This window comes from Saccopteryx leptura, chromosome X (genome assembly GCF_036850995.1).
Source record: "Saccopteryx leptura isolate mSacLep1 chromosome X, mSacLep1_pri_phased_curated, whole genome shotgun sequence".
Classification (NCBI taxonomy): Eukaryota; Metazoa; Chordata; class Mammalia; order Chiroptera; family Emballonuridae; genus Saccopteryx; species Saccopteryx leptura.
The window spans coordinates 81,081,689-81,103,127 of record NC_089516.1 but is presented as its reverse complement, the minus strand read 5'-3'; the positions used below and the strand labels follow the sequence as shown (position 1 = coordinate 81,103,127).

The 21,439-nt window shown below is 41.2% G+C and overlaps 2 protein-coding genes across 2 annotated transcripts in view; one reads left to right on the top strand and one right to left on the bottom strand.

Moving 5' to 3' along the window:
- TCEAL9 (transcription elongation factor A like 9) overlaps nt 1-21,439 on the top strand; it is a 303,391-nt gene that overhangs the window by 207,989 nt on the left and 73,963 nt on the right. The window lies entirely within an intron of this gene.
- TCEAL8 (transcription elongation factor A like 8) lies at nt 19,204-21,010 on the bottom strand. The gene is made up of 3 exons (XM_066356297.1): nt 20,908-21,010; nt 20,426-20,497; nt 19,204-19,874 (listed from the first exon to the last, which is right to left on the bottom strand). Exon 3 carries the CDS (start codon nt 19,830-19,832, stop codon nt 19,479-19,481), a length of 354 nt encoding a protein of 117 aa, XP_066212394.1. The 5' UTR covers nt 19,833-19,874; nt 20,426-20,497; nt 20,908-21,010; the 3' UTR covers nt 19,204-19,478.

Genomic DNA, 21,439 nt, shown 5'->3' with positions numbered 1-21,439 from the left:
TATTATAGTTGATTTCTAGTTTTATGCCATTGTGGTCAGAGAAGATGCTTGATATGATTTCAATCTTCTTAAATTTGTTGAGAATCATTTATGCCCTAATAGTTGGTCTATCCTAGAGAATGTACCATGAGCACTTGGAAAGAATGTATATTCTGCTGTTTTAGGGTGGAAGGTTCTGAAGATATCTATTAAATCCAGTTGATCTAGTGTATCCCTTAATTCTGTTGTTTCTTTGTTAATTTTCTTTCTTGACAATCTATCCATTGATGTTAGTGGGGTATTGAAATCCGCTACTATTTTAGTGTTTCTGTTGATCTCTCCCTTTATGTCTATCAAAATCTGCTTTATATATTTAGGTGCTCCAATATTAGGTTCCTAGATATTTATAATGGTTATATCTTCCTGTTGGATTGCTCCCTTTATCATTATGTAGTGACCTTTTTTATTTCTTTCTATAGCCTTTTTTCTAAAGTCCATTTTGTCCAATGTAAGTATTGCTATTCCAGCTTTTTTAAAATTTCTATTTGCATAAAATATTTTTTCCATCCTTTTACCTTCAATCTATGTGCATTTTTTTTTGAGGTGTGTCTCTTGAAGACAGCATATGTATGGATCCTGTTTTCTTATCCACACAGCTACCCTATTTCTTTTGTTTGGATCATTTCATCCATTTACATTTAAGGTTATTATTGATATGTAGTTGCTTATTGCCATTTTATTCTTTAAAGCTATATTCCTCTTTTACTATATTCTTTTCCCCCTTTGTTCTGTTTACAACAGGCCCCTTAACATTTCTTGCAGCATTGGTTTGGTTGTAATGAATTCCTTGAGTTAGTTGTGTTGTTTTTTTGTGTTTTTGTTTGTTTGTTTGTTTTGTTTGTTTTTTTGTTTTTTTGTTTTTTTTGTCTGGGAAGCTATTTATTTCTCCTTGAATTTTAAACGATAGCCTTGCTGGATAAAGTAGTCTTGGTTGTAGGCTCTTGTTCTGTATTACTTTGAATATTTCTTGCCGTTCCATTCTGGACTCAAGTGTTTCTGTTGAGAAGTCAGATGTCATCCTTATGGGGGCTCCTTTGTAGGTGATAGCCTTTTTTTCTCTAGCAGCTTTTAATTTTTCCCTTTATCTTTTAGCTTTGGTATTTTAATTATGATGTGTCTTGGTGTGCATTTCTCTGGGTTTCTCTTTAATGGAATTCTCTGTGCTTCTTGAGCTTGTCTGACTTTTCCCTGCATCAATTTAGGTAAGTTTTCAGCTATGATATGATTGAACAAGGTATCTATCCCTGTTCTTTCTCTTCCTCAGGAACTCCTATGATGCAGATGTTGTTTCTCTTTAGGTTGTCACAGAGCTCTCTTGGAGTTTCCTCAGATTTTTTCAGTGTCTTTTCTTTTTGCTGCTCTGGTTCCGTGTTTTCATTTATCTTGTCTTCTAAATCGCTGACTTGATCCTCTGCTTCATCCAGCCTGCTTTTAATTATTTCTAGTGTAGTCTTCATTTCTGATATTGTATTTGTCATTTCTGACTGGTTCTTCTTTATTATTTCAATGTCCTTTTTGATGCTTGTTATATCTGTATGTGCTTACTGTGTGAATCCATTGTTGTTCTAACATCTTTCAGCATTCTCATAATCATTATTTAAACTCTGCATCTGGTAGATTCTTATTTCCATCTCACTCAGTTCATTTTCTGGGGGTTTCTCTTGTTGGTTCATTTGGATTGGCATTCTCTGTCTTCCCATTTTGTCTGTGTTGCCCTGGACCTCCCTGTCTGGGGCCTGGCTCAGATCAGTGGTGGTCACTGCCTATGACTGGTTCTTATCCACCTTTAGAAGCTACAGGTTATCCAGATCTTGTGGCTGGCTCTGCTTGGTCCAGGTCCTGTTGTAAATATCAGCTGCACTCCTAGGCTTGCTTTTATCTACTCTTGACCTGGGAGAAGTTCCTTTAACACTTCAAGTTCCTGTAAAATCCGCTTTTGTTGCCTCTTATTGCTGGCTACTTGTTGGGCTCAGTACTGTAATTCAGTGATTAGGTACAGTATTAGATGTGGCCTACTCCTTAGCCCCAGGTGTCATTCTATCCAGACATTTACTTATTTTCTTTTATTTTGTTTTTTTATTCTTTTTCAGCACTCAGTAGGGTGTAGTCACAGGGGTCCAGTGGGTGTGGCCCCTGTGCTCCCATTTTGTTGTCTCTCTACCAGGCCACCACCACTGTTGTTGCCCCCGTCTTTTGGGGTCAGGTGCTGCTGGTGCTAGCCCGCCTCCGTGACTGCCACTGCCCTGATCGGGCTCGTGTGTGCCTTCGTGCCTATTTGGACTGCTTCATGGCTGCCCCAGCCTCCACTGCCTCTGAGGGCTTGTGTGTGCCACAGGCACTTCTGCTCACAGGCTTGGGCATCTGCCCTGGCTTTCACTCCCTCCCCCCAGCGGTTGGGGCCACGCACTCCCAGTCGGACCACTTCAGGGACTGCCTCAGTGGGCTCAGACCTCAGCAGCTGCCTTGGGCGTGCTGTGCGCGCCCGCTCCAATCACCATGGAGGTCACCCGTGCTTTCCCAGCTGCTAAGTGCACACCTGCATGGATCCCTGCAGCAGCTGCACAACTTTCACCCTCACTGGCCTGCTCTCGCGAGCCTGTTTATACCCCTCCTCCAACGCTTGGCCCCCCGCCAAGGGTGGGCCACTCAGTGAGTAGGACTGTGTGTGAGCCTGGACTTTCCCAGCGACAGCGGCAGCTCTGGCTCTGCGGGCTGGCTTGCAGATGCCCAATTGAACTTCCGCAGTGGCACCCGGCTGCCTCCGGCCTGCCTGTCCCGGCAAGCACTCAGCAGTTTTTTGGGGGGAGGCAATAGCTTAGACCTCTGCACTCCCTATTTGTGTCCCTAACATGGCTCCTAGCTCTAAGTGCCTTTGTTCTAACTAGGGTAGGGGAGCCTCCAGTGGGCAGGGACTTTCTTTCCTTTGCTGGTGATGCTGTTCCCAGGAAAAATGTTCACTTTCAATTTGGGGAGTGACTCAGCCCAGAGGTTAGGGTGTCCTCCTGGAGCTCTGGGAAAGTGGCTGTGAGCAAGGCTCTCCATGTAGTTCCTTTAATATGGAGCCTGGGTCTGAGAGTCCTACTTCCTTCTTTCAAACCCTGTCTAGGCTTTTTTCTCAGCCAAATATAGTCCATAAGCTTCCTCCAGGCTCCAGGGCTCTAGGCTGGGATACCGGCTTTGGGGATAAGGACCTACAACTCACTGAATAGCCCTCCCCATCATGAAAGACCCTTCAGGCCACTGCTCGCTCCCAGGAATGGGGCAGCTTTTTCCACATCTCTGCATTTCCTACCAGTCTCAGTGTGGGTTCTTTGGTGGTCCTTGGCTATAGCGTCCTCTTAGTTTAGTCCAAAGTTTGTCTTTCATGATGAGTGTTCTCATATTTAAGTTGTAATCCACCTGGGTTCTGGAGAGTGGGAGTTGGAGAATCTGTCTACTCTGTGGCCATCTTGGAACCTCCTCCTCCTACCAGTTTTAGTGAAAAAACAGTTTCCATTCAATGAGGGCAGAGAGGCAGTAAGAAAAAAATTAGTCTTATAGAACCAGTAAAGTTATGGCAATCTAGTATTGGCACTTTCCAGGTGGGAGACTGTGAAAAATAATATAAATAAAGCTACTTTAAAATAGATTCAGAGTCACCATCCCAGAAGAATTGCCTTGAAGGTATTATTTCTCAAACCTTTGGAATGTTTAAACTGCACAAAATAACCTTTGGGCTGGGCTTAAAACAGCATTGTATTCCAACAACTGTTTGAAAAGCTAACAGGAAAGCAGACATTACAACTATCAACTGAAATTGAAGACATTCTTTAGAATTAGCATCACTATGTTAACTCATTCGTACTGATAGAAATTTTTTCCTTAGTTTATTGACACTCATAAAATTCCTTCCTTCTATTCATATAATTATTGCCCTTTATATTATCATAAATATCCTTTGCCTTCAAATCCTAATTGGGGCACTATTTGAATTTCTGCCTGAATCTGTGTTTCCAGAATAGCTATTCATTTGAATCTCATATAAATGCTTATTGTCTCTCACTTCGTTGTTGTTTTTTAAGGTATTTAAAAATAAAAGATATTTAGTCTTACCAGACAGTGGGACAGAGAATAGAGTATCGGCCTGGGATGCTGAGGACTCAGGTTTGAAACCTCAAACTCAATGATTTGAGCACAGGCTCACCAGCTTGAGAGTGGGGTCACTGGCTTGAATGTGGGATCATAGACATGATCCCATGGTGGCTGAGTTGAACCCAAAGGTCACTGGCTTGAAGCTGAAGGTTGCTGGCTTGAAGCCCAAGGTCACTGGCTTGAGCTCAAGATTGCTAGCTTGAACAAGGGGTAACTGGCTCAGCAGGAGTCCCCTGGTCAAGGCACATATGAGAAAGCGATCACTGAACTAAGAAGCTGCAATGAAGAACTGATGCTTCTCATCTCTCTCATCTCTCTCCCTTCCTGTGTATCTGTCCCTTTCCCTGACCCTCTCTCCGTCTTTGTCAAAAAAAAAGAAGCAGGCCTGACCTGTGGTGGTGCAGTGGATAAAGCGTCAACCTGGAAATGCTGAGGTCGCCAGTTCGAAAACCCTGGGCTTGCCTGGTCAAGGCACATATGGGAGTTGATGCTTCCTGCTCCTCCCCCTTCTCTCTTTCTCTCTCACTCCTCTCTCTCTAAAAATAAATAAATAAAATATTTTTAAAAAAAGAAGCAATAGAAATATCTTAAATAACACTTTTATTGTTTTTTGTCGGATATTATTTAATATTTTTCATTAATATTTTAAAACTTTTTTATAACAATGTTTTTGTGTACCTCTTTTATTGATCTTCTTGAAGTATTAAGTGCTATGGAATAATAAACTACCTTTTGGTATATCTTTTTTATACTTATAATGGTCATTAGGGCAGAGAACCAGTTGTTAAATTATTTGAATCCCATCACCGTGTGTGTGTGTGTGTGTGTGTGTGTGTACGTGCGCGCGCGCGTGTGTGTGTATGTGTGTGTGTGTGTGTGTATAATATGAAACCTGATGAATGTAATGGGATAGATCCATAGTAATAAAAATAGTGGACTTTAACAGTCTATTGACATAAATGGATAGATCTCTAGACAGAAAATCAACAAAGAAACAGTGGCTTTGAATGACACATTAAGCCACATTTCACCCTAAAGGAGAAGAACACATATCTTTTTTATAAATTATTGATTTTAGAAAGAGGAGAGAAAGAAAGATAGAAGGGAGATAGGAGCAGAAGCATCAACTTGTAGTAGCTGCTTCTCATATGTGCCTTGACCAGGCGAGCCCAAGGTTTCCAACCTATAACTTCAACATTCCATATCAAAACTTCATTCACTGTGCTATAACAGATCAGGCATCCTTTTCAAGTGTAGATGTAACATTTTCCAGGATGGACCACATATTAGGACTCAAAACAATTTTCAATAAATTTAAAACAATTAAAATTATTTAAAGCATCTTCTCTGACCAAAAGGTATAAATATAAAAATCAATTTTTTATAAAACTCTGAAAAACACACAAATCCAGAGAAGCTAAATAGCATGTTACTAAACAGTACATGGGTAAACATTGAGATCAAGGAAGAAACCAAAAGGTATCTTGAGACAAATGAAAAATGAAAAAAGTCACTTAAAATCTATAAGCTACAGCAAAAACAGCCCTAAGAAAGCTCATAGCATTACAGGTCTATCTTAAGAAACACGAAAAATCTCTGGCCCTGGCCGGTTGGCTCAGCGGTAGAGCATCGGCCTGGCGTGTGGGGACCCGGGTTCGATTCCCGGCCAGGGCACATAGGAGAAGCGCCCATTTGCTTCTCCACCCCCCCTCCTTCCTCTCTGTCTCTCTCTTCCCCTCCCGCAGCGAGGCTCCATTGGAGCAAAGACGGCCCGGGCGCTGGGGATGGCTCCTTGGCCTCTGCCCCAGGCGCTACAGTGGCTCTGGTCACGGCAGAGCGACGCCCCGGAGGGGCAGAGCATCGCCCCTGGTGGGCGTGCGGGATGGATCCCGGTAGGGCGCATGCGAGAGTCTGTCTGACTGTCTCTCCCCGTTTCCAGCTTCAGAAAAATACAAAAAAAAAAAAAAAAAAAAAAAACCACAAGAAAAATCTCAAATAAACTACCTAACCATGCACTTTTTTTAAAATTTTTTATTTATTTATTTTAGAGAGGAGAGAGAAAGGGAGAGAGAGAGACAGAGGAGAGAAAGTAGGGAGGAGCTGGAAGCATCAACTCCCATATGTGCCTTGACCAGGCAAGCCCAGGGTTTCGAACCGGCGACCTCAGCATTTCCAGGTCGACGCTTTATCCACTGCGCCACCACAGGTCAGGACTTTTTTTTTTTTTTTAAGTGTTGAGTTTATTTTATTTTATTTTTTTTAACTTTTATTAATTTTTAGAGAGGAGAGAGAATGAGAGAGAGAGAGAGAAGGGGGAGGGAGGAGCAGGAAGCATCAACTCCCATATGTGCCTTGACCAGGCAAGCCCAGGGTTTTGAACCGGCAACCTCAGCATTCCAGGTTGACGCTTTATCCACTGCGCCACCACAGGTCAGGCAACCATGCACTTAAAGAAACGAGAAAAAGAAAAACAAAGCCCAGAGGGATAGAAGGAAAGAAATAATAAATATCAAAGTGGAAATAAACAGAGTTTTAAAAATGGGAAAGGAGAAATAAAACTAAAGCTTGTTCTTTGAAAAGATAAATGAGATAAACCTATAGCCAGACTAATCAAGAAAAAAAAGAAAGAATCCAAATAAATAAAAAAATAAAATCAGATATGAAAAAGGAGAAGTGACACCACAGAAATATAAATAATTATGAGAAAGCACTAACTATGAACAACTATATGCCAACAAATTGGAAATCTCAAAGAAATGAAAAAAAATTCTAAACACCTATAATCTCCCAAGACTGAATCAAGAAGAACCATAAAATCTGAACAGACTAATTACAACAAATGAAATAAGCAGCAATCAAAAAAATTCTCAACAAATGAAAGTTTTAGACCAAATGTCTCTACAGGTAAAAATTACCAAAGAGTCAAAGAATAATTAACAGCTATACTTCTTAAAATATATATTTTTTAAAAAGTCAAGAGCAGGGAAGACTCTCAAGCTCATTTTATGAGGTCAACGTTATTGTGAATTCAAAACCAGACAAAGACATAACAAAAAAATAAAATCATAGGCCAATATCCTTGATGAATATAGATACAAAAGTTCTCAACAAAATATTAGCAAACAAAATTCAGCAATTTTTAAAAAATATCATGCACCATGATCAAGTGGGAGTTATTACTTGGATGCAAGGTTGATTCAATATCTGCAAATCAATAAGTGCAATATGCCACATAAACAAAAAGAAATATAAAAAACTTATGATTATATTAATGGATGCAGAAAAGATTTGACAAAATCTAACTTTCATTTATCATTAAAAAAAGAAACTCCGCAAAGTGGGAACAAGGGAAATATTACCTCAACATAATAAAGGCCAGATAGGACAAACCCACAGCCAGCATTATACTCAAAGGTGAAAATCTAAAAGTGTTATCTTTAATATCAGGAATAAGACACTTTCACCACCCTTATTAAACAGTACTGGAAAACCTAGCTATAGCAATCAGAGAAGAAGAAATAAAAGGTATCCAAATTGGGAAAGAAGTAAAACTGTCATTTTTTGCAGATTATGTGATACCATATAGAGTGAACCCTGAAGATTCCAACAAAAAACTAATAGAACTGATAAATTAATTCAGTAAAGTAGCAAGGTACAAAATAAATATCTACAGATCAGTTGCATTTTTATATACCAGCAATGAACTATTAGAAAGGGAAACTAAGAAAATAATGCTATCTACAATTGAATAAAAAAATAACTAGGAATAAATTTAACCAAAGAGGTAAAAGATCTGTACTTGGAAAATTATAAGACATTGGAAAAAGAAATTGAAATAGATACAAATAAATGGAAACATATATTCTGTCCTTAAATAGGAAACATTAACATCACTAACCCTGACCTGTGGTGGCGCAGTGGATAAAGCATCTACCTGGAATGCTGAAGTTGACGGTTTGAAACCCCTGGCTTGCCTGGTCAAGATTCATATGGGAGTTGATGCTTCCTGCTCCTTGTCCCCTTCTGTCTCTCTGTATCTTTCTCTCCTGCTCTTTCTCCCCCACTTCTAAAATGAATAAATAAAGATTTTTAAATGTCCATATCACTCAAAGCAATCTATAGATTCAATGCAATCTTATTGAAATACCAAATGCATTTTTTCCAGAACTACTACAAATATTTTACAAATTTACATGGAGCGCCAGACTAGGTGGTGGCACAGTGGATAGAGCATCAGACTGGGATGCAGAGGACCCAAGTTTGAAACCCCGAGGTCACTGGTTTGAGCGCAAGGTCGCTGGCTTGAGCAAAGGGTCACTCACTCTGCTGTAGTCCCCAGGTCAAGGCACATATGAGAAAGCAATCAATGAACAATGAAGTTGCTGCAACTATGAGTTGATGCTTCTCATCTGTCTCCCTTCCTGTCTGTCTGTCCCTATCTGTCCCTCTCCCTGTCTTTCTTTTTGTCTCTGTTCCAAAAAAAATGAAAAAGAAATTTACATGGATAAACAAAAGACCTTGAATAGCCTCAGCAATTTTGAGAAAGAAGAGCAAAATTGGAGATATCATACCACCTGATATTAAACTATATTACAAGACTATAGTAATCAAAACAGCATGGTATTGGCATAAAAAAAAACAGACACAGAGATCAATGAAGCAGAATAGAGAGGCCAGAAATAAACCCATACCTTTATGGCCAATTAATATATGACAGAGGAAGTGGGAACATACAGCAGGGTAAAGACAGTCTATTTAATAAATGGTTTTGAGAAAGTTGGACAGATGACATGAAAAAAAACGAAACTAGACTACACCTTCTTACACCATATACAAGAATAAACTCACAGTATATTAAAGACTGAAATGTGCCTGATCAGGGGGTGGCACAGTGGATAGAGCATTGGACTGGGATGCAGAGGACTCAGGTTCAAAACCCCGAGGTTGCCGGTTTGAGTGCGAGCTCATCTGGTTTGAACAGGCTCACCAGCTTGAAGCCAAGGTCACTGGATTAAGCAAGGGGTCCCTCGGTCTGCTGTAGCCCTCCAGTCAAGGCACATATGAGAAAGCAATCAATGAACAACTAAGGAACCTCACAAAGGATTGATGCTTCTCATCTTTCTCCTTTCCTGTTTGTCTGTCCCTATATGTTCTTCTCTTTGTCAATGTCACACATACACACAAAAAGACTGAAATGTCAAATGAAACCATAAAACTCCTAGAAGAAAACATAGACATTAAAATCTCAGCCATATTTTAAAATCTCAGGTGTGTCTCATAGAAATATCTTTTCTGATATATCACCTCAGACAAGGAAAGTAAAAGATAAAATAAACAAAAAGGACTACATCAAACTAAAATCGCACGCCAAAGGAAACTATCAACAAAATGGAAAGACAACCCACTGAATAGGAGAACATATTCACTAATGATACATCCGATAAAGGTTTAATATCCAAAATTTAAAAAGAACTCATGTGCCCTGGCTGGATAGCTCCACTGGTAAGAGCATCAGCCTGAAGCACTGAGGTTGCCAGTTCAATCCCTGGTCAGGGCACATACAGAAACAGATTGATATTCCTGTCTTTCTCTCCCTTCCTCTCTGGCTAAAATCAATAAAAGAAAAAAAAATTTTTTAAAAGAACTCATGCAACAACACCATAAATAAATCCAATTACAAAAAAAAAATGGGCAGAGAACCTGAATAGAAACTTGCACAAAGAGGACCTACACATGACCATTATATATATACTAGAAAACCCGGCGGTCATACAAAATGACCGCTGTTCTAGATATTATAAATTGTAATTAAAATGACTTGTGCAAAGGTGTCTGCTAATTCAAACTGAATTACCCAGGGCAGGCGGCGAGGACGCTCCTTTGCTTACTGCCCCACGGGGTTTTTCCCTTCTACTTGCTTAATTGCTTAAAGTAGAGTGCAATGAAGGAAACCACTGGCGGTACATTTCTTAAGAGCCACCGCTAGCTCAATAAATAAAGGTGATTTAAATAATAAAATGTTAATTCACATGTCAAAGATCTCTTTGTACACAACATTTCTTGTGTAGATCTTTCCATCATTTTTAAGCTCGCCTTGCCGAGAAAGACGCATTTGCTCTGCGACTGAAGCAAGCCTTGTCTTTCTCTGCTCAGTGGTTTCCTTTTGTCGAGAAAGCCGGTTTTGTGCAGCTGTAGCTCCTTTTCTCTCTTCTTCAGTGCTGTATTTTCTAGGAGGCATTCTTAAAAGAAATTACGTTAAGACGTAGTTTTTATGTAAAACAGATGAATGCCAATGCAAACAAATGTTCACCTTCCCCCTGACCCGCTCAATTTGCGTTCAGCCGTAGCAACTTCACCCCATTGGCTAGTACAGTTACGCAAGCAACCAATAAGCTATCGGCGACAAACAGACACTTAAGCCCCATATAATAAAGATAATGCTGCCTGACCAGGTGGTGGTGCAGTGGATAGAGCGTTGGACTGGGATGCCGAGGACCCAGGTTCAAAACCCCAAGGTCGCCAGCTTGAGTGCGGGCTCATCTGGTTTGAGCAAAAGCTCACTAGCTTGGACCCAAGGTTGCTGGCTCGAGCAAGGGGTTACTCAGTCTGCTGAAGGCCTGCAGTCAAAGCACATATGAGAAAGCAATCAATGAACAACTAAGGTCTTTCAATGAAAAACTGATAATTGATGCTTCTCATCTCTCTTCGTTCCTATCTGTCTCTGTCTATCCCTCTCTCTGACTCTTTCTTTGTCCCTGTAAAAAATAAAAATAAAAAAAGCTCAATGTCAGTAATAATCAGAGAAATGCAAAGTAAAACCACAATGAGTAAAACCTCACACCTTTCAGAATGGCTATTATCAAAAAGTCAACGAGTGTTGGCAAGGATGTGGAGAAAAGGGACCCTTTGTGCACGGTTTGTGGGAATGCAAATTTGTGCAACCCCTATGGAAAACAGTATGAAGCATCTTCAGAAAATTAAAAATGGAAGTGCCTTAAAAAAATTGGAAGTGAATTTAAAAAATCCAGTGACTCCACTTCTTGGGTATATGTCTAAAAAATCCCAAAATGCTAATTCAAAAGAATATATACACCCCTACGGTCATTGCTGCATTATGTACAATAGCCAAGATATGAAAGCAACCCAAGTGCCCATTAGTAGAGGAGTGGATAGAAAAGTGGTGGTATATATACTGTATACAGTAAAATACTACTCGGTAATAGAAAGAATAAAATCTTGCTATGTAAAAAAGTCAGACAGAGAATGACAAATACCATGTGATTTCACTTATGTGTAGAATCTAAAGAACAAAGTAAATGAACGGAACAGAAAAGGATTCATAGAAACAAAGAATAGACTGATGGTTACCAGAGGGGAGGGGTTTTGGGGCTTGGGTAAAAAGTGTAAAGGGATTAAGAAGTACAAATTGGTAGTTACAAAATAGTGATGGGGGCCTGACCTGTGGTGGCGCAGTGGATACAGCGTTAACCTGGAACACTGAGGTTGCTGGTTCAAAACCCTGGGCTTGCCCGGTCAAGGAACACATGGGAGTTGATGCTTCCTGCTCCTACCCCACTTCTCTCTCTTTCTCTTCTCTCTAAAATGGATAAATAAAACCTTTAAAAAGTAACAAATTAAAAATGAATAAATAAAATCTTAAAAAACAGAAAAACAAAATAATGATGGGGATGTAAAGTACAACATAGTAAAAGTACTCAATAATATTGTAATAACTATGTATGGTGTTACGTGGGTACTTGAAATATCAGGGAGATCACTTTGTTAAGAATATGATTGTCAACAGACAGCCAACTAAATGGGAAATGATATTTTCAAACAACAGCTCAGATAAGGGCCTAATATCCAAAATATACAAAGAACTCATAAAACTCAACAACAAACAAACAAACAATCCAATAAAAAAATGGAAAGAGGACATGAACAGACACTTCTCCCAGAAAGAAATACAAATGGCCAACAGATATATGAAAAGATGCTCATCTTCTTTAGTTATTAGAGAAATGCAAATCAAAACTCCCGCAATGAGATACCACCTCACACCTGTTCGATTAGCTATTATTAACAAGACAGGTAATAGCAAATGTTGGAGAGGCTGTGGAGAAAAAGGAACCTCATACACTGTTGGTGGGAATGTAAAGTAGTACAACCATTATGGAAGAAAGTATGGTGGTTCCTCAAAAAACTGAAAATAGAACTACCTTATGACCCAGCAATCCCTCTACTGGGTATATACCCCAAAAACTCAGAAGCATTGATACGTAAAGACACATGCAGCCCCATGTTCATTGCAGCATTGTTCACAGTGGCCAGGACATGGAAACAACCAAAAAGCCCTTCAATAGATGACTGGATAAAGAAGATGTGGCACATATACACTATGGAATACTACTCAGCCATAAGAAATGATGACATCGGATCATTTACAGCAAAATGGTGGGATCTTGATAACATTATACGAAGTGAAATAAGTAAATCAGAAAAAAACAGGAACTGCATTATTCCATACGTAGGTGGGACATAAAAGTGAGACTAAGAGACATTGATAAGAGTGTGGTGGTTACGGGGGGAGGGGGGAGAGGGAGAGGGAAAGGGGGAGGGGGAGGGGGAAGGGCACAAAGAAAACTAGATAGAAGGTGACAGAGGACAATCTGACTTTGGGTGATGGGTATACAACATAATTGAACGACAAGATAACCTGGACATGTTATCTTCGAATATATGTATCCTGATTTATTGATGTCGCCCCATTAAAAAAAATAAAATTATTAAAAAAAAGAATATGATTGTCTAATACACTTGAAACTAAATACAAAATAATATTGAATGTCAACTCTGATTGAAAAAAATTTTAAAAACAAATATAGATGTAAATGTGTGAATGTATATATATACATATGTGAGTACATATGTCTGTGGTGAACCTCCCAGATTAGGAATAAACTGGCTAAAAGTGATGAGTATGTCCATGCAAGGTTAAACCCGTACAGTTGAATAACATTTATCTAATCCAATAGCAGCAGGCAGTTAAATATAGTGTTTCAGGAGAAAAGTCTACAATGAATATATTGATTTTGGCTGGCACAATTTGACACATAGTAGGCATCCAGTAAATATTTGTTGAATGAGTAAATAAACAAATGTATTGTTGTGAACAAATGTGATTCTTTGTTTTTTTCCAGTGGTTTTTTTATTCCTATTTTTTTTTAATTTTTTAATTTATTTATTTATTCATTTTAGAGAGTTGAGGGAGAGACAGAGAGAGAGAGAGAGAAGGGGGGAGGAGCTGGAAGCATCAACTCCCATATGTGCCTTAACCAAGCAAGCCCAGGGTTTCGAACTGGCGACCTCAGCATTTCCAGGTCGACGCTTTATCCACTGCACCACCACAGGTCAGGCTATTCCTATTATTTTTAAAGTAGAGTTTGGAATCAGTTTTATTATGTTTTTTTGAAATTTGTTTATTGACATTTCATTTTTGGAAAATAAATATCAGTTTATGGGAGGATGTTTAGAACGTAGCTATGAAATAACACCTTATGACCAGACAGAAATACAGCATCAATTTAGCTAGCAAGGAAGAGTAGCAAGGAGGTAGCATGAGAGGGAGAGCTTCTCAGTCAGAAACCAGAGAGATCTGACACTTACACCATTCACACAGAAAGCAATGAAGAACTGAAAGAGGCAACAGCTCCTCTCTCAACTAAAAGTGAGAAACAGAATTATACTTAAAAAGCATTTTTTTGGCCCTGGCCAGTTGGCTCAGTGGTAGAGAGTCTGTCCGGTGTGTGATGTCCCAGGTTTGATTCTCAATCAGGGCACAGAGAAGAAGTGACCATCTGCTTCTCTACCTCTTCCCCTCCCCCCCCCTCACTCTTCTCCTCCCACAGCCATGGCTTGACTGATTTGAATGCATCTCCGCCAGGCACTGAGAATGACACCAAATAGCTCATTTGCCAAGCAACAGCACTAGATGGACGGACCATCACCAGTAGGGGGCTTGCAGGGTGGATCCCTGATGGGAGTGCATATGGGAGTCTGTCTCTCTGTCTCCCCTCCTTTCACTTAAAAAGAAAAATAAATAAATAACAATTAAAAAAATTTATCCATTGACTTGAGAAAGAGAGAGAGACCAAAGAGAGAGAAGCATCAACTCTGTACTTCACTTAGTTGTTCTATTTAGTTATTCACTCATTTCTGTTTCTAATATGTGCTCTGACCGGGAATCGAACCTGTGACCTTAGTGTGCAGGAATGGCGTTCTATCCACTGAACATTCCTACAGAGCAGAATTATACTATTTTCACCTTTACTTTTTTTCTGATCACAAAAACTCCAAATGCTAATTGAAAAAGTTAAAACTGGAAATAGAAGGATAAAGATGAAGTTAGAAATCTCCCATGAAAACACCATCTGGAAATGCTCACTTTAAGTATTTTGATATTTATCTTTAATCTCTGTGTGTGTGCATGCATGCATACCTGTGTGTGTGTGTTTGTGTTTTGAAGCTGTCTTTTTCACAAAACAATATGTCAGGAACAGCTTTCCATGTCTATGATATATTTCTACATCATGTTCTGCAATTCATGAAAGTAAGCTTTTCCTCATGGTTTCAAATTATCTGGCAGGTAACTAAATAAAATGGAAGTGTGGAGAGGAATCTTCTTTCTCATCCTACAATACAAAAATGATACCAGCATGCATAGATGATGTAAATGCCAACAAAATTTATTTCTTTTATAATTTCCAATGAATAATAGTCACTCCATTTGATTTATGTACTATTTACTTCTTTTATGAAAGAGGGAAGATTGGACAAAATGAATGAGCTTAGACTTTTGCTTAAGATTGGTGTGAAGTCAAGGAAGTTCAGATTTTCTGAGTTTCTGAGTATTATCTCAACATTATCTGATGATGGTGATGATGATAATGACAACACTGATGATAATTATAATCAAAGAGGTAACATTCTCTGGAGGCCTATTATATGCCAGAAATTTTGTATTGTTTTCTGCACTTCACACAACAGTTTTGTGGGTTATATAGGGTAGTACTCATTTTACATATAAATGAACCAATCTGGCCTCACACTTCTTTCATTTTTTAGCAACAGAGACACAGAGGGACAGATAAGGACGGACAGGCAGGAACAGAGAGAGATGAGAAGCATCACTTCTTCATTGTGGCTCCTTGGTTGTTCATTGATTGCTTTCTCATATGTGACTTGATGGTGGGGTAGGTTACAGCAGAGCGAGTGGCCCCTTGCTCAAGCCAGCAACCTTGGGCTTCAAGCCAGTGACCTTTGGGCTCAAGCTGATGAGCCCGCACTCAAGCCGGATGAGCCCACGCTCAAGCTGGTTACCTTGGGGTTTCGCACCTGGGTCTTTGCATTACAGTCCTACGCTCTATCCACTGTACCACCGCCTGGTCAGGCTGCCTCATACTTCTTATAAGCAGAGAATCCAACTCTAGTCAGTGTTTTACCATCATACTGGGTCCGCCCCTTCAGATGATGAATTTCCAGGGCTTGGCCACTGATTGTTATAAACTTCACAGTAGATGGCCTGTGCCCCACAGGAATCCATTGAGTGTACACTCAATACCATACCTTGATGATGATAATGATGATGACAATGATGATGATAATAGCAATGTGTTGGTGGAAATTTTTCTCTTTGATCTAAGAGTTTTATGTTTGGGGACCCCATATATGGCCTTGTCTCCAAGATAGTAGGTTATTTTTTTTAAATTATTTTTTAATTATTCATTTTTTTAGAGAGGAGAGACAGAGAAAAAGACAGAGAGAGAGAAGGGGGAGGAGCAGGAAGTGTCAACTCTCATATGTGCATTGACCAGGCAAGCCCAGGGTTTCGAACCAGCAACCTTGGCATTCTAAGTTGACACTTTATCCACTGAGCCACCACAGGTCAGGCCAAGATAGTAGGTTTCTTGCTAGAAAGAAGAAGATAGCCTGACCAGGTGGTGGTGCAGCGGATGGAGCGTCAGACTGGGATGCAGAGGACCCAGGTTCAAGACCCCAAGGTTGCCAGCTTGAGTGCAGGCTCATCTGGTTTGAGCAAAAAGCCCACCAGCTTGAACCCAAGGTCGCTGGCTCAGGCAAGAGGTTATTCAGTCTGCTGAAGGCCCGCGGTCAAGGCACATATGGGAAAGCAATCAATGAACATCTAAGGTGTTGCACGCGCAATGAGGAACTGATGATTGATGCTTCTCATCTCTCTCCATTCTTGTCTGTCTGTCCCTGTCTATCCCTCTCTCTGACTCACTCTCTGTCTCTGTAAAAAGTAAATAAATAAAATTTTAAAAAAAGAAGAAAATAAGTGATTTATATGAGGTCACAGACTATAAAGAGAATAGCCTAGATTGGAACCCAAGTTACTCTGGCTCTAAGACCGTATACTAACCACTTACCTTTCCCAAGAATTTGAATTTCATCTTCATCTTCACCTTATTGCCCAATGAGTCTGATAGGATGTCCTCAGATGACATACCTAAAGACCAAGGGTCATAATGGCAGTTTCTTCCATCATAAACGTCTTCAAAAGCACCTTCCACCAAATCACAGCTCAACTGCCTTGCCCCCAAGCAGTGATGTGAGCTGAGCCTAGTGTATAGGAGCGCTCACGTAGGAGAAAACACCCCTTTTCTCCTGAGCTATATAGAACTACGTGCTTTTCAAGCTTCCTTTACATGGGTTTTTTTTTGTGCCTCTGAGCCTGGGCTGATGCAGTTATCACAAGCACCACGCCAGGCACACACACAGTTAAAAGTCATTGCAGAACCACCCAACCATGCCCGGGCACATCCAAGGCCTTTCTGGAAGTATGAACAGGTAGGAAAGGGATAAGGGAGAATTTTTTGAGCTCTATTGTCATTTTTGCCCTAATTGTTTTGGGAGGTCAGTCCCTTCTGCTTTAACTGCAAATTACTTAGTCAGGCCCAGATTAGGTAACTGCTTGGCCAAAGACTATCCCAACCAATGTTTCTAGTTAGAAATCCCGGAGGCTTTATCTCCTTCCCTACAAAAGTTCCCCAAAAGACAAAAGGAAAAGGAGGGAAAGACAGAGTGAGTGTCTGACCTATAAGGGGGACAGTTGCTGTCCTCCATGTAAGTATGTGCAAAACAACCCACCATCAGCCTAGTTCATACGTAAAAAAATAAATGCTGTTATAGAATTCTGTTTCCCAAACTTCAATAATCACCAATATTTTCTTCTAATTATTTTATGGTTCATATTTGTTATAATGGAAAGCACACTCTATATACCAGTTGTCTTCATGCCTCAGCATATATCATAATTACTTGGAGGAACTTGTGAACTGTTACTTCTACAGCCCACCTTTAGTCAGTGGGTAAGGTCCAGAAATCAGTATTTTATTGTTCCCCAGGTAATTCTGATGCAAAGGATTTTATGCAAGGTTGATAAACATATGGAGTGCAATCCATCCCATGCAATGTTTCTTTTTAGACTTGCTTGTTATCAATACTAGAGAAATAAAGATTTGGGTAAGATTATTGAGTCAATAGCAGAATTTGGACAAACCTACTGGTTTCTTATAAATAATTAATAAATCAATTAAATATTAAAACATAATGTGTCAGTTAAACACAAGTATGAGGGATTATCAAGAGGAAAAGATAGCCTTGATCTTTGGGAAAGTATAATTCCTAACATTTACATAGTAGCCATTTGACTTCAAGTGTATTTATAACATTCTTACTGCCTTTGCAAGATTCATTTTCTACATTTCAACTGGGGATGGGATGGGGTAAAAAACCATTCCCTTAGATGTTTCCCGTATTGCTTTGTGCCATTTTTGCATATTCAGTCTTCTGAACCAGGAAGGCAGGCCTACCAGGAGCCTTCAGAGACATAATCTCACATAAGACAAAATCTTGGTTCTTAAATCCTTAGGGCAGCCTGACCTGTGGTGGCACAGTGGGATAAAGCGTCGACCTGGAACACTGAAACCTTGGGCTTGCCTGGTCAAGGCACATATGGGAGTTGATGCATCCCGCTCCTCCCCCTTCTTTCTCTCTCTCTCCCCCCTCTCTAAAAATCAATAAAATAAAAAATCCTTAGGGCAGCAATTCTGACTAGTGTTTTTCACTCAACCTTGTAGCCCGTGTAACTCCTAAAATAAACTCATTATGTCTCACTCTTATGGAGGGGTTGTCAGACTGAAACCCAAAAGGAGTTGTTTTGCTAAGAACTCTGCAGGACACTGTGACCCAAGCAATCCTGGAAGAATCTCCACCTTGTTAAATGTCATTATAAAGCAGAGAGGCTTTAGCAGAGTGGGGAGGCCAACCCACTGGGGACTCCAGGTAACTCAGTGGGGATTCTGCACTCCACTCCACTGCCCCAGCAGCGGTATGGCCAACAGAGAGCAAAGGAGCCAGCAGACCGGTCAGGACCCCAGGGAGGAGACAGGGCTGGAGCTCAGCAGCAGAGGACTGACACTGAAGCCCCCACTCGGCCATTTGGACTTGTTCTGGAACACAAGTTGAGTCCTGCTGGGGCCCTACCTCAAACAGCTATGCTCTGCAGTGGGTTGGGATTCTATATGCACAAGTGGGAACAAGAGGCCCCCCCTCCCACCAACTCCCACCCCCCAAACACAGTTCAGAGTTCCCTCCTTCCCCACAGCAGCCCCGAGGCAAATGTCTCCCCATGAAAAAACCAGGTCTTAAACAAGTGTGTCTGTAATAATTGCCAGTTTTATTCCTCTGTTTAAGAGATCCAGAGGTAATTTGAGGTTTACATTTTAATAGTTACTTCAATCAAGAGTTTAGGTGCCCCCATTGCCCTTATAAGCTGGCTGCAAATTACTTGATTCTCTTATTAAAAAATTTTTTAATTGTTTGCAACACGTGTTCATTAAAAAATACGTATTAAGCAAAAGGAAAACTCACATCACACAGAAATATGCAGTTAAGTTTTGGATGTATGTATGTATACACACACGTACACACCGTTTGCGTTTTTATCCTACATTTGAGAGCTGATACTAAATATACTGCTTTGTAACTTGTTATGTGTTACACAATATGGACTTAACATATTTTCATGCATTTGTGTGAAACTGCCCAATTGAAAAATAGGCCTGGAGAATGGATCAAAATACAAAATCCAATAAGATGCTGGTAATAACTGCCTAAAACAAAATTCCACCAGCTGATTAAAAGTAAAAGGAAGGTAAAAGATATGTCAGAAAATGCTAACAGAAAGAAAGCAGGGGCCAGATTTTACTATCAGATTAAAAAAGAATTCAAGGCCTAAAGCACACAGGATAAGGACGTCTGCGTGAATGTCTTTGCTTCCAATGCATCATCACAAACTTATTTCTTACTCTTCTTATTTCTTCCCTAAGCCTTTCCAACTCATCTACTCCTCTCAGCATTTCTTCAGGGTCCAAATACCTAACAGGAGTGTCCTCTTTAAATTCTTGGACCGGCTGAGTGGGCCCGCCTCGAAGGTTTCCTGCTGCTTCCTGCCTCACTCCGTCCCGGGGAGGTTGAGGGTCCCCTCCTGCCTCCTGGGGTACATCCTCCGAAGGGTGCTCTTGGCCGGCCCTTGGCACGCTCTGTGGGTTTCCTTCATTTTCCTCAGAAGACGTCTGCATGTTGAGTATTTTTCTATTATTTCCTTTTTAAATAAATTAATCCTAGAAAACAAAGAACAAAACAACTAGATGCCACAGGCAAACAGACCAGCAGCCAGGGTAGGGGTTCCCGGAGAGACTGGCCTTTTCTCATTCAGATCCTTAATTTTCAAAGTTTTCCAACTAGGGAAGGATAGATCCTCAGGCTCAGAGCTCCCCTGACTCCACCTCTGTTCCCTCCCCCTCTTCTCCATCTTCTCTTTTCCAGCTCCAGACCACCATTTCCCAGCAGGCCCTGCTACCAGGCCCAGAAATGCAGGCTGCGCGGAAGCAATTAACCCCTCCCTCACCGCCGGTATCCAACACTCCCGCCCTTTCCGGCTTTCTCAGGCCATCCCAATCTCCAGCCTCTCACCTGAGCCCCGCTCTTCCAGTCTCTGGCTTCCCCTCCCCCACCTCCTTCCCGCCGCAGGCTCTGCAAAGGCCTCCGGGCTCAATCCGGGTGGTGCGAGGCTGCTGCAGCGAGCTGACCGCGAGATGCGCTGTGCTTCGGTGTCACCCCCACCCCCACCCCCACCCCAAGGGCCCGAAGACAATTACACCCTTCCACAGACCTGTAGGGATCCGGGAGATTTTTCTCCTTCTTCCCTCACTCGATTTGCGTCGCGCCCAACAGACCAGGAGTCCTGCAGAGGGACAAGAGTGCTCGGTGGGCAGGCCAGTTCCCGAACCATCGGTCCCCTTCGCGATTCTAGGCCTTGTTCGTCTGAAGTTTCCCCACGTCTTCATCCTCTCTCCTTTTAAGGCAACCCTGCCCTCCCTCCCCGGTGCCCACCGATTCCCTGCAAGCAGGGAATGGGCGACGCAAGTTATTTCCATACTGCTTCCAAGTCTCTCTCGCGCGACCCTCAATTGGCTACACTTCGCCTTCTCCACCCCCTCCCCCACTCTCACCAGACAGCCCCAAATTTTCCGCAAAAAAATGGGAGTTTGGCGAAACCTTATTGTTGAGAAGGCAGCGCCGGCCTCGCTTGGTTGCTGTTCTCTGACTCCTAGGGCCCAGAGTCCCTAAGGGAGCTCCCACCTTTACACTCACCTGAAAGGATCCGGACACTTCTCTCCTCCAGCGATACAGAGCTGCTACAGGGAAACAGGCCCCGGACTATAAGGACTTCTGCACACGTCGACTCCTGGTCACGTGAGGGTGGCGCGTCATCAATGAGCTGGAGTCCTCTGTTACCCCTCCCACTTAACACTGCAGCCCGCCCCCTGCATTCCCTCCTCTTGATGCTGTCAATCTTTTCTCATATTTGCCAATCAGAGACAATAAAATTGGTTCTTCTCCCTGCATTTTCTATTTGCCTTCTTCGGAAGACTAGGGAGGATCAGGCTTTTGGGTTTAAATGACCATTTCTTGTTTGGGAAATCACCTCTTTCTCTTGCCTGCTTCCAATTTGCCCATCTCCCCTCCTCCCCCAACGCTCCTACAGCTCACCATTTCCCCTGGGGTCTTATTTAGCATTAAAATGGGCAAAGGTGGGAAATGGGGGGATGACTAGAAAAGAATGTAGGGATTCTCTTCCCTAGTTCTCTTGAATAGATGTGGGGGTTTTTAATGTTTTAAACAA